This window comes from Porites lutea, chromosome 10 (genome assembly GCF_958299795.1).
Source record: "Porites lutea chromosome 10, jaPorLute2.1, whole genome shotgun sequence".
NCBI lineage: Eukaryota > Metazoa > Cnidaria > Anthozoa > Scleractinia > Poritidae > Porites > Porites lutea.
Genome location: NC_133210.1, coordinates 24,865,609 through 24,878,433, shown reverse-complemented (window position 1 = coordinate 24,878,433; position 12,825 = coordinate 24,865,609). Strand labels below are relative to the sequence as shown.

Below are 12,825 nucleotides of genomic sequence, written 5' to 3'. Positions count from 1 at the left end.
CATTGCGGGCTCATTATGCGTGACACATTCAAGCCTTCTTGTCACGAACTACAAGACTCACATGACTGTCAAGAGTGTTTTTTTGTTGTTGTTTTTTGCTTTCGGCTGAGACAATTCTGCACCTTTCCGGTGTAAAATGACGCTTCTAAGCCGTTCCCTTCAGCTTGTACTAATTTTTGCGGGATTTGTTAATTTATGCCATGCTTCACTTCATTTTCTGCGTGGAAGGCCGCGTGGAGGAATGCTTGCTGCTCCTGCTGCTGATGCCATTCACGTCAAAGATCTTCCCCAAGATCAGTGGTTCACACAGAGGCTTGATCATTTTGATGATTCCAACACCAAAACATGGCAGCAAAGATACTTCTATAATGACAAATTTTTCAAAAAGCCAGACGGACCCGTTTTTCTCTCCATCGGTGGCGAAGGTGAAGCGAATCCGATATGGTTGACAGTTGGTGACATGATGAAAAATGCACAAGTGTTTGGTGCTTTCACTTTCCTCCTAGAGCACCGCTTCTATGGCAAAAGTCATCCAACTAGGTATTTTAAATTGAGTTAAATGTCTGTAACTACAGGACAAACTTCGCTTTATGGACACCCACTCAATTCAGAAGATACCAAAGGGTTTATGCGTGACGCTTGATTTGGCTGAAATTTAGCGAGTGACGCGTGAAAGTCCCCGGGATGGGAACGTGTCGCGTGAAACCAGTTATGCATGTGAAGCGTGATTTGTCTTCTAAGATGTGCAGGACTCGTGAATTATTTGTCACATTTCGTGAAAATCAGTGGTAAAGGAAAGATAGATTGAACAGCGCCGTTGATTTCATTCTTTGCGTTACGTTTTTGTCCTGGTTAATAATTATTATTAACTTAAGACTAGACCCTAAAAACTGCACGTGACCAGTGAACTTTGGGATCAATTCGTCCACTACAGCAATTCTCGTGTTGCTTTGTTGCCACGCAGGATACAGTCGCTAGGGTAAAAAGAAATCGCATTAGGGGTGTTGTTGAATTTTAACGCAAGATGCCTTGAAACAGGAATTTCCTACATTCATGGCTGCTCGTTAACGCCCTTTAAGATCGCCCCACTGACATTCTAATGAGAGGAGAAGTGGGGACACCCCGTTAATATGGACACTTACTGTGGCCCCCTCAGTGTTCGTGTTATTAGGGTTTGACTGTGTACCTTTTAAAGCTGTCACCTGAGAAAAAGATTGAAGTGTACATCTTAATGTTGCTGCATTACTTTTTTGTGGACAAGAAATGGATCCTGGAGGGCGACTCTTATATTGAAGCGAGGGTGGGATGCTCATTGTCTTGCTTAGGGGTAGAAATTGCAGATTGTAGTCTCACTTAGGGTGACCAGTAAGGATGGAAAGACAAACATGTTTTTACCCCAAAAGGTATCGCTGAGGGTCCTTTCTATCTATCTATTTTGGTGCACCCGCACTGATTATATAGGTCTGTCCCATTCCTGTCTGTTGGCAATAACAGATGCAAGATCCTGTCTGGAAAGACCGCTGTCACGTTGCTTGAAAGTTGCTTGAAAGTTGCTAGTTGGATCCCAAAACAGGGTTCTGTAGGTAAAGAAATACAGTTGAACCCTCACATGCAACCCCCTCTTGTGCAACCACCTATCCAAAAGACCAAACTTTTCCCTGTCAAAGCCAAGCAAGCAAGTAAGCTTGCAAAGTTTCTTTCCTAGGAAAAAAATCTACTCCTCCAAGACCAACAGATGGGACTTTTTTGAACCCTTGATTTAAACCACCATGTCATCCTGTGTTTTGTTTAGTGATATGAGTGATGCAAGCCTCAGGTATCTTAACAGTGAACAAGCTCTTGCTGACTTGGCAGCCTTCCGTAATGCCATGACTAAGAAGTTTAACTTGACGTCTAACAAGTGGATTTCCTTTGGCGGATCCTATCCTGGGTCTCTTTCTGCTTGGTTTAGACTGAAATATCCTCATTTAGTGAATGGTTTGTATCAACTTATTAGCCCTTTCATTCCCAAGAGTGTCAAACTTAAAAATTCAAGAGAAAGCATCAGTTCTGCTGTTTTATTAGGCGGTAAATAAAAAAAGAACATTGAATTCACGGAAAGCCTTGCAAAAGTTCTGCCATGTTTTCATGTGAATGATCACATCATTGAGTTTTGTCCACAGACTCATGAGGCCCTCATAGGATGGGTATGTTGTAGTTAATTTTTTTATCTCAGGTAATCAATTCTCATTTTTCTTTTGTTTTTGGGTATGGTAATGTTTGCTAATGAAGTTGAAACAAAAGAAAAATAAAAAATTACCTGAGATAAAAAATTACCTACAACAGGTGGGTACCCATGCTCTTAGTCTGAATTTTAAAACCTGTCGTTTCATAAATCAAAGAGAAAGCAATGTCCCTGTTGGCATTATACTAATTGTATTTGTACTTGTCTTCATTGCTGTTGCAGTTTCAACCCATATTTATGTCCTTTGTCACCATTTCATTATTTGTCTTATGTCATCTTTTCACGGCCATCTCGCCTGTCAGAATTTTTCCCCAACAAAGCCTCACCCAGGCAAGGTAACAGTTGGGGGGGAAATTGTACATGATAGGGAGATATCCTGGAGGGAAATTTTGTCTGTAGTTGCATTCAGTTTTGATGCTGGTTCTTTCAGGTAACAATTTTAATCTTTTACAGGTGCTGTTGCTTCCAGTGCTCCTGTTTTTGCCAAGCTAGACTTCACTAAATACATGGAGGTTGTAACAGCATCCCTTGGTACAACAGGACAAGACTGTGTTAAAAATGTGGCCAATGCTACTGAGACACTCAAGTCATTGCTTTCCTCTGAGCAGGGTGCAAAACAGTTGACAGAACTCTTCTCGTGAGTATTTCTACACCCCTATGTTTCATCTTCATCATCACTTCTTGTCGTGCCAGTGGGTGCATAAAGTCATCACGCTTTCTGACCAACACTTTCTGTCCTATGTTGCAGTCTTGTTTCTCTTTCTCTCAATAGTCCTCTTCCGAGTAGTCTTTGATCTTTGTCTCACCCTTTGACTTTCTTGTGTCCACCCTAATGCTGAAAACCAGATGTCATTTACACGCTCTCTCCTTAGTATGTGTACCAACCAGTTCCACCTTTGTCATACCTTGCAGCTTATGTCATTGATATCTGCCATCACATCCACTCTCTCTCCTCCCTGTTGCACCTCATCATCTCTTACATACACCGCTTCACCACTCTGCATTGATACTGATCCCATCTCTTTTCACCTGTCCCTACTCACCCTATAGCCCTTCAATTCCATATTCTATCATTTTCTTGGCTACTTGTCCTGCCTGTGCTACCTCCACCGTGGCACCCATGTTCCAGGAACCGATAGTTATCTGTCACAAGGGGACTACTATTGGGCTTATCAGACTTTAAGCTTCACGCTGGATTTGTCTGAAGAGCGTCATTACAGCCCCAACAGTGACACCCCCAGTTAGTGTTGTCTGATTATCAATGCTTCTACTTTCTGCAACAGTTTGTCTTTTTTTATTAGGCCGGGTTGTTAGCCCTGCACCTAAATTCCAGCCTGGAGGACCAGGGGGTCACTCTTTGTCTGGTCTCTACCCTTTAAACTTTTCGACACGGGTGGCCCTACCAGGAGTACAAGACTCCCGCTGACATAGCTCTAGGGGTCATTGAGACATGTAAACTGCCCCACCATGTTAAGGTGGTGACCCCATTTGCATTTCATTAATTTTTTTTGCCATCTGATCACCTTTGTCACACTAACCCCTACACGTTGTTTTAACTCTTACTTTTATTCACATGTTAAATTAACATACTTATAAGTTTCTACTTGGCATGGTTAAGTGCTTTGACCCTGAGGGACACCACGACTGCCAGAGAGACAACACATCCATTCCACTCTTTATCCTTACATGCACCACCACCCTCAGCAAATACGTTTTAAGTATGTCGTAATAGCGTTGCTCCACACGCGCACAAAGCGTGCGTGAGCAGAGCCCCATACCTAAGAAAATTTGGTAATCTATCCATCCCAGAAATTTTGTAATCACGTGACCATACGTCCGTTTGACCGCTTATCTGGTGGATAAACAACCAGGCTAGCTAGGTGTACACAGAGTCAGGGTTTCAAACACTCAGCAGCGCATCTATACCCAAACGTTGTCAAGTACCTCCTTCCCCCGCCTTTACCAGCTAAATTAACCCTACCGCAGTGTAACGAACTTATGAATAAAGCATTAACTATGATCGATGTTCTTATGACCTCAGCCTTTGTGAACCACTTGATAAAGACAATGGTGATGATGTAGCTACATTTGCAACTGACTTATCTGGGAACTTTGCTGGTGTTGTTCAGTACAACAAAGATAACAGAGCATTTGAGGTAGGTATCACGAAATTTACAAAGACAGCAACTCTAATGCACCGATCAATTCGAAACTTCAGCATCCCCCAGGCGGGCGGGCGGGAAAACCCCAAGGCATTTGACCATCAATTGTAGACTACGAGTAGTCCCTCATTTCCCCTCAGGGGCAGTAGAGCGAGCGAAACGCGAGCGCGCGTGAAAATCAACCCTCACGAGAAAGGCGAGACGCAAGTGCCAAGTTTAACTTCGTTTTACGATCCGGTGTCTGACAACGTAGATGCAGTCTTTTACAGTTAGATGGAGGAGTTAAAAAGGTCAAGTTATCTTTTGTAAACGAATGGTTTGTTCGATAAGGACTTCGAAAGCTAGTATGTGTGCGTTTTCTGTTATCATGCCCCTATTTAATAAAAAGTGTATTAATATCACCGGAAGATATAAGCCCAAATTACTTTTTTACGTCCGAAACATTCACTATACACTGATTATAGATTAATCCACACACCACAATAAATGTAAAGTTTGTTTTTCGAATTCACAATCTGCAAAATATTTCATCTTTGGGAGGGGCATTTGACCAATTCAGTGGGCTAATGTAATGGTAATTTGACCAGGCCTCACTTAAAAAGTTCAAATGACCTGGGCGTTGCGCGTGGAGATGTTGAAGTTTCGAATGTGATCGGCGCATTACTTTGAAAAATTTGTCTACTCACTAAGAGTCTGTTGATCAGACGACGTTTAAAATGGACCCACCCGATTAAGACACTGCAAGCACTCTCTTATTTTTTATTATTGTTTTTTCAAAGTTAGTAGAGTGACACACGTACCTGTTTACGAAGAACATTGTTTTAAGTTGTCCAAATGATAAAGACCTAAGAACGTGGTTTTGTTGAACCGCCTGTTTAATAAGCTGCCCTAAGGGTTAAAAAAGATCTGATGAGCATTAATCTAAAGCCACTCTTTTGCGTCAAATATAATTTGAGTGCGTGAGCAATTTCCTGTAAGATGTAACACTACCCAGTACCTTCACTTCGCCGCTAAATATTTTCCTAATGGCGCTTAATTTAGTTATTTTTACCAAATGCTAAATTTTGTATTTTTTGGAAAACCGCAGACTGCAAAAAAAAAGAATTGAAAGAAATAATCGAAGAAAACCTCGAAACTGCAAATAGTACATGCACGTGTTTCAACGAAAAAACGAAACTGCGATAAGTATGCGGATGGAAACAAAAGTTTGCTCTGACGAGCGTACAGATTAACGGACTGATAGATAGCGCTAACTTGTTTAAAAATCTTTTCTTGAATGGACCAATCAACAAAACTAGAGACAGAGGAAAATGTGAAACCCGAAAAACCACTTTCCGTTTGATGTAAAACAAACAAACAAACAAACAAACAAACACCCAACGTTCTTAAAATAAATAACCGACAACCGTTAACCCTTTAAGTCCTAATAGTGACCAACAGTAATTTTCTCCTGACAATGTCCATACATTGTCAAGAGATGAGGTTGTGAGAATATAAAAAATGATCATGAAAGAGAAAATGCCTTGATGTTTTATTAAATTCTCTCAACTAATTCTTCAAGGAAATGTATGGAGATCAGTTTGGAGAATTTGTATGTGGATACTGGGGCTTAAAGGGTTAAGTACACGTAGCCCATAAAACCCTGAATTTTGGACGTCGCAAACCCAGGATGGTCAGATTTTAAGGAAACTAAAATAGTGCTCTTGTTGTTGATGTTGTTGTCTTACATGTTGTCATTGTTGTTGTCTTATTTTCAAAGGGTGCAGTAGGAACAAATATAACAATCGATACTTTATGCGGTATCATGAATAACGAAGACATCGGAGATCCGTTGGCTCGTTATGCTAAAATCAACTCGCTGTTACTCCAAACATATGGATCCAAGTGTCTTGATTCAAGCTACAAGAACATGATAACAAGTTTACAAAATACGTCGTGGATCAGCAGTGCTTCTGAAGGAGGTAGAGGAGAAAATAATAATTATTAAATTAACAAACAGAAAACATAAATAAATAAAATCAATAGAAAAATCGAAACGGTGAAAGAGTTTTGGATAGTAACCATAAACCAGGTAGTTTACCGTAAATGATCTAATTAACGCCCTCTCTCAAATAAACGCCTCTTGTCTAATAAACGCCCCCTCTACATAACCTGAGATCAGGCCCAATTTTAGCGGTTCTCATACATTCCCTCTAACGGTTACCGCTAAAATTGGGCCTGATACAAACTCTCTCACGTTTGTACTCACTGCGGCCAGATTTTGGCCGTAACACTGATTGGCTGTTGGAACAATGCCTCAGGATCTGATTGGCTGTTGAAATCAACGGAAATTGGAACCGCTTATTCTTCGCGTGGTTGTTTTCTTTTCGTTTCGCCTTGCTCGCCGGAATGTAATTTTGAAAGCGAAACAAAAATAGAGTCTGATCTCCGCAGGTTACCTGTACAATGTCGAGTTTGTATTAGACGCCCCTTGTCTAATAGACACCGCCCATGACAGTTACTCCAGAATACTATGAATTACCAAAGAGTAGCAAAATCGTTCAATTTACATGTATTTAGTTTCTTGCTTGATTAACTGCAAGGGTTTGCGCGTTGCATCTTGTTCAATTTGAAGGTGAAGTTCAAAATATTGATAGACTAACGATGACAACACAGTGACCCTGAACGTAGATTCTGACATCCAAGTTAAGAATTGAAATCTCTAGACGGCCTAGACGTATCATTTGATGGACTATATATTCCACTATTTATAAACTCTTGATATTTTTCGCTGAAACATATTAGTTTTGTAGAGATTGTTACAAAAATGAAAATAAACGCCACCTGTCTATTAGAGCGATTTTCGTATGACCTTGAAAAATGGTTTCGGTAAGTTTTTCGTTATTTGTTTTATCAGCCAATGGACAAAAAGATCAAAACACGACCTCTTCGTTTTCCCGCCAAAGAAAACCCTAATATGGAGAAGGCATTGTTCGATTGGCCAATCGTGTTGCAGCATGACGTCAAAGCGCAGTATAAATTGATTTCTAGAAGTTGTCGGGCATGAAGTTTTTTCTCTCGAGCGTTCGCTTAACCAAGCAAAAGCCACGCGCGTTTGTATCCGTTCGATAAAACAATCAAATCGCTCTGCTTCCGTTCGTTTTTGTTTCTGTTTTGTTCGCGCGTTTTCGTTTCAAGGTCATACGACAATCGCTCTAAACGCCCCGTCTTGGTCCCCTAAAATTAAATAAACGCCCCGGGCTCATTTAAATCATTTACGGTAGTCTTGTTCTAGCCCCTCTCTGGACGTTGCGTTACAGGTAGGTGGGGGGCAGAAGTGGATAAACAACAACAACGACCTTTGTTTTGCTCTTTATTTAAGTACACATTAACAATGCAGAGGAATTTCAAATTTTGTGCTTGCCGATTTAAAGCTGGTTTTCACTAGCGTATAAGCGTAAGCACAAGCACATGTGTCAGCAAGTGAAAACTGGGTCGACATAAGCATAAGCATAAGCACAAGAAAAACGGACAAGTTCGTTCTTCTTGTGCTTGTGCTTGTGCTTGTGCTTGTGCTTATGTCGTAGCTTTGACTAGTGAAAACGGGGTCGACATAAGCACAAGAGTAAGCACCAGGCCGTAGACTAATCATAGGTCAGTTTGACCCAGAACTTGTGCGAACATATAAAAAGCTAGCCTGCGAAAACATCCGCTTCTCCTCGCTATTCGTCGCCGGGGACGTTTCGCGCGGAGGAACGTCTGCGACTCAGCGACAGAAATTCCATACTGATGACGTAAAATCTGTCCGGGATCCGGTCAGAAGCGCTGATTGGTCAACGCAGTAGTTACATTGTTTTAGCTATTGTTTACGAATGACAGATAAAGGACAAAAGGCCACAAAGGTCAAATGTAAACGCGAAGAATCTCTAACAAAACAGTCAATATTTGTGGAACATAGTCTTCTCTAGAAGAAGTATTTGAGTTTTGCTGGACCTCGTTGGCAGATAAACACAACACTTTACCAAAATCGACCAGAAGACACGTAAAACTGGACAAGATTTATATTTGAAACCCCATGACTACCGGATTTATCGTGTAAACATTGATTTGCGTCATCAGTATGGAATTTCTGCCGCTGAGTCGCAGACGTTCCTCCGCGCGAAACGGCCCAGCGGCGAAGAGCGAGGAGAAGCGGATGTTTTCGCAGGCTAATAAAAAGCAATATGGCGGACGCCTCGTCCGCCATCTTGTTTATCATCGGATTGAGGAGAGCTGGTATAGAAAATTAAGTCAAATAAACCGTTCTGCGCTTGTGCATGTCCTTATACTTATGCTTGTGCGCTACTGAAAGCCAGGCTTATTAGTGAGCACACTCGCACTAAAAAGTAGCACATGCCAGTCGCGTCAAGCGACGGTATTACCCTACTTTCATAAGAAAGGCTGTTGGATTTTAAACAAATCGCTTCTCTCCAGCGATGCAAAAAAGGCATATTAAGGTATTAAAAAGTCGCCATTGTTCGCAAAAAATAAAAGTAAACGTGAGAAGTTCGATGCAAGGTGTCTATTACAATCGAGAAACGTGTATTTGGGCTTGGGGAAGAAGTAGCAATCCTAGGTAAGTAAACAGTGTCACATAGTAATTTTCAAGGAGTTATAATAACTCCTCTAGTGGGATTAATTCAACTCCTTACAGTGAAGTTATTTTTTCGGAGTTATTTTAACTCCAAAAAGTAGTTTAAAGAACTCTCTTTCAGGAGTAAAAATCACCCCAGTTTTGGGTTATTAGTAATATTGAGGAGTTAAAGTAAGCGCCAAAAGGGGTTATCCTGTACCTAAAATTTTTACTCCATTTCTGGAGTTATAGTAACTCCTAAAAATTAATGTACAGTTATTGCAGAGTCAAATTTGGTGGCGTGTAGACTTCTTGGAGGCGATTTTGTTGGTGGCGAGGTGACCGTAAACCCTACCTCTAAATCATCATTGATTGATTTGTTTTCTTTTCTTTTCTTTTTTCCCCAGGTCGACAGTGGATGTATCAAACATGCACGGAGTTTGGGTTTTATCAAACGTCAGATTCTGCTAATCAGCCTTTTGGAAAGTTGTTCCCTTTAAAGTACGTAGTCAGTAAAACAAAGCCAGAGGCTTTCACAACAAAATTATTGATTAATTAACTTTTTTTAAAACTGGAATGAGTGTTTCTGGATTTTTTTCCAAAGGTTCTCTACTTCCGTCCTACAACCCTGGTCAAAACATTTTGGGACTCTTGAGGAAATTAGGCGTTAAGAGGCACTTTGTTTACTCATATTCTATCTCTTGAAAAAACTTGGGGATGTTGTTATGAAAGCCTATTTCTACTGTCCCCCTTCCCCGCAAGCAGTGTTGATTGTGTTGGAACAAAAACTGAATGCATAACGGAGGGGGGTGGGGGGAGCAAGAGACTTGACCCCGTTTGTAGTTCCAGTTCATTTGCGCAATTCTCTCACGAAACTCGAGCAGAAAACCGGTTAAGTGCGAATTCGTAACGGGTTTTGTTTGTTGTCTTGTTCTTTGGGGACTGAAACAGATAAGTAATAACACAGGGTTCGAACTTAACATTTTAGTCCACCAGAAAAGCTTTGCAGGCAAGAATTAGTAGCAAAATAAAAGATATAAAAAATTATTGTGAGTTCGAGCTAAAATGCGGCTGGAAAAACTTGTAGTCATTCTCCGCGCTTAAACAATGGAGTGCAAACTTGCAGTTAAAATGTGCAACAAAATGTTATCTTCCTTCTCAAATTGTTATTTGAAAAATGCTAACTCATAAATGCTTGCCAGAGGATATTCTTTTGACTCGCAAATTCTAAAAACCACTCGCTTTTAGCGAGTTTGGGGTCATCCTCGGTGTAAAAACCTGTGAAGTTCTTCTTTGTTTTCTAGCTATTATTTTCCTTGGCTCTATAGTGTTGACTTGGTAGTGGCTTCTTTGTATTAATAGTTTTACGTCACTCGTGAGTTTCACAGGTTTTTAAACCGAATATGATTCCGAGTCTGCGAGTTTTAATTTTGAGCCATGACGCATTACCTTGAATAAGTTCCGACTTAGCCTGTTCCCTCGTGCCAATTCGGGGAAAAATCCGAATTCGTGAGAGTGAGCCTGCTCACCGGCTAGTTTCGAGTTGAAAAGGTGCCTGTTCCGTTTCCACACTGCGGAATTTGCTATCCGACGACGCAATGGCAGCGAAAACTTCGCTAAAAAGTGAATTTACGGCCTTCCAGTCTTTGTCCCGATTATTGCCACCTGTTACGTTATCAAAAGTAGGCGAACCCCCCGCGTTGAAGTTGAATGCCAAGGATCTCTACCTAAGTGCCGAAAGAGAAATAAGATTTTGTCGTCACTTGTTTACGTCCTCCTTAAAATGTAAAATTATGCAATTTCACGTCGAAATCGTGCAAAAACGGCAAAGAAATATACAAAAAAGTGTAATGCGCGTCCAAAGTTGCCATTTTCCTTCCAAACCTATTGTTGTTGTGGTTGTTTTTTTTTTAACGTTCTCGTTGCGATCGAGTCGTCGGATTGTTAAGTCCCTACCTGTACGGAAAACTCGTCACAGATGGAAAGCCAGTTTTGGTTGGAGTTCTCGTCTCTGGTGTGACTTCAGCCATTTACTTGATACATTCTTGTCGTGGGCTTTGTTCTGTGTCTCGTGAAAATCTAGCTACCTTTGAAAAAGACTAATGCGGTGTATAAATTTAATCATAGGTTTTCTATTCAACAATGTATGGATATCTTCGGACCTCAGTTTAATGCAGCGAACATTCAACGCGGTATTGATCAAACAAACACCAACTATGGAGGATACGGAATAGCTTCAAGCAAGGTGACTCTTGTTAAGATTTAACTTACTCCTAGATCAAGTAATGGCGAGATTATTTGTGAAGGCTTTGATGTTACTATTCAGATGAAACCTCTTCAGCAGTACTTTCACATGGTACTATTATTTAGTATGTAGTTCTAACATTTGAGTCTGTGGATGAAATCCTATGGCGTCACCATTTAAGTGAAACCTCTTCAGCAGTACTTTCACGTGGTACTATTGTCATTTGGGCGTCGCCCAAATAGAGTAATCGAGATGGCTTGTTTTGATCAAAGTTGCAATAGGCACGCAATACGTGCGAACTTAAAGAAGCCAAGTAAACAAACCAAGCGACGCGAATGTCTACTAAGCGATGTGTCACGACACAGCATTTCTCCTCGTTATGTACGTCCCACAGATAACAAACGGCAAACAAATTTGCAATAGAAAACAAAAGTATTGAAAAAACAAGGTAGACTCAGTGAAACAAACCATTTAAGAATTTAAATTTTTCCTTTGGAAAATAATTGTCCTCGCAGCACACAGCGTGAACGTTTTTTCTCTCGTACCATAGGTACCGGTCATTGCCCTTTTTCACTGTGCAGACTATTCATTGCCAGTAAAGACGTCCCGGCTCATGTAATCAGGCCCCTAGTTTTATTGCCAGATTTTACGTCCTCTCCCTTGACCTTACCGATTTTTCAAAGCCCTCCGGACATACACACAAATTTTCAGCCCCCCCCCCCCTCTCCCTCAAAATCATACCCAGTTCTCTATATTAAATGAGCTTTTCCTCTCCATACAAATATTATCAAAAATAACCGAAAAACAATCCTGAACAGAAAGCCTAACAACGATTAAAAGTACAAGTATGTTTTCGACTATTGATAAGATCTTTTACAACCACCACTTCATTTCAACAGACTATAACTATACTATCCCTTCATAACCAAATCATCACTCCCACAACTACCTCATTGCAACACGCAAAATCACTTTTACCTTCCAAAAAAATTATTTTTTGTTACTTCATATTAAATTCTACGAGAACCCAGTTTCGCCCACGTCCAATATAACTCCACTCCTTCCACTTCACGCATCTCAACCAACCCCTAAAATATACAACACTACTGCACTACTCACACCTCCCTAGTACACTTAAAAAATTTCACACTCGCCTAGTGCATCGACACCTAAATATTCGCTCCCGTACCGTCTTGTTTAGTGTCTAGTTCTAACTTTTGAGTCTTTGGATGAAATCCGATGGTGTTACCATTCAATTGAAACCTCTTCAGCAGTACTTGCACATAGTACTATTTATTTAGTATGTGGTTCTAACTTTTGAGTCTGTGGATAAAATCCTGTGGTGTTACCATTCAAGCGAAACCTCTTTGGCAGAAATTTTGCACAGTGCCATATATTTTTAGGATTTTACAAAAAAGATTGTTTTTTGTGAAGTGTTACGTAGGCCAATATTAGGAGGAAAAGGGTTGGGATGGACTTGAATACAGGGTAATCTCTAATAACGACCGCCTCTCCAAAACGGCCTCGAGAAAGACTTCTTCTCTGCCCATAAAATTGCAAAAGAAAAAGAACTTGGTAATACCAAGCCATCTTGACGAGACGG

General features: G+C 40.7%; 1 protein-coding gene across 1 annotated transcript in view; it reads left to right on the top strand.

Moving 5' to 3' along the window:
- Nucleotides 1-29: 29 nt before the first annotated feature.
- The window catches only part of LOC140949874 (putative serine protease K12H4.7), a 29,661-nt gene continuing 16,865 nt past the window's right edge, over nt 30-12,825 (top strand). Inside the window, exons 1-7 of the mRNA XM_073399017.1 lie at nt 30-540; nt 1,793-1,977; nt 2,678-2,861; nt 4,266-4,380; nt 6,146-6,347; nt 9,385-9,478; nt 11,105-11,222. Of these exons, the coding sequence (XP_073255118.1) occupies nt 137-540; nt 1,793-1,977; nt 2,678-2,861; nt 4,266-4,380; nt 6,146-6,347; nt 9,385-9,478; nt 11,105-11,222 (1,302 nt within the window). The 5' untranslated portion in view covers nt 30-136. The remainder of the gene's footprint in view (nt 541-1,792; nt 1,978-2,677; nt 2,862-4,265; nt 4,381-6,145; nt 6,348-9,384; nt 9,479-11,104; nt 11,223-12,825) is intronic.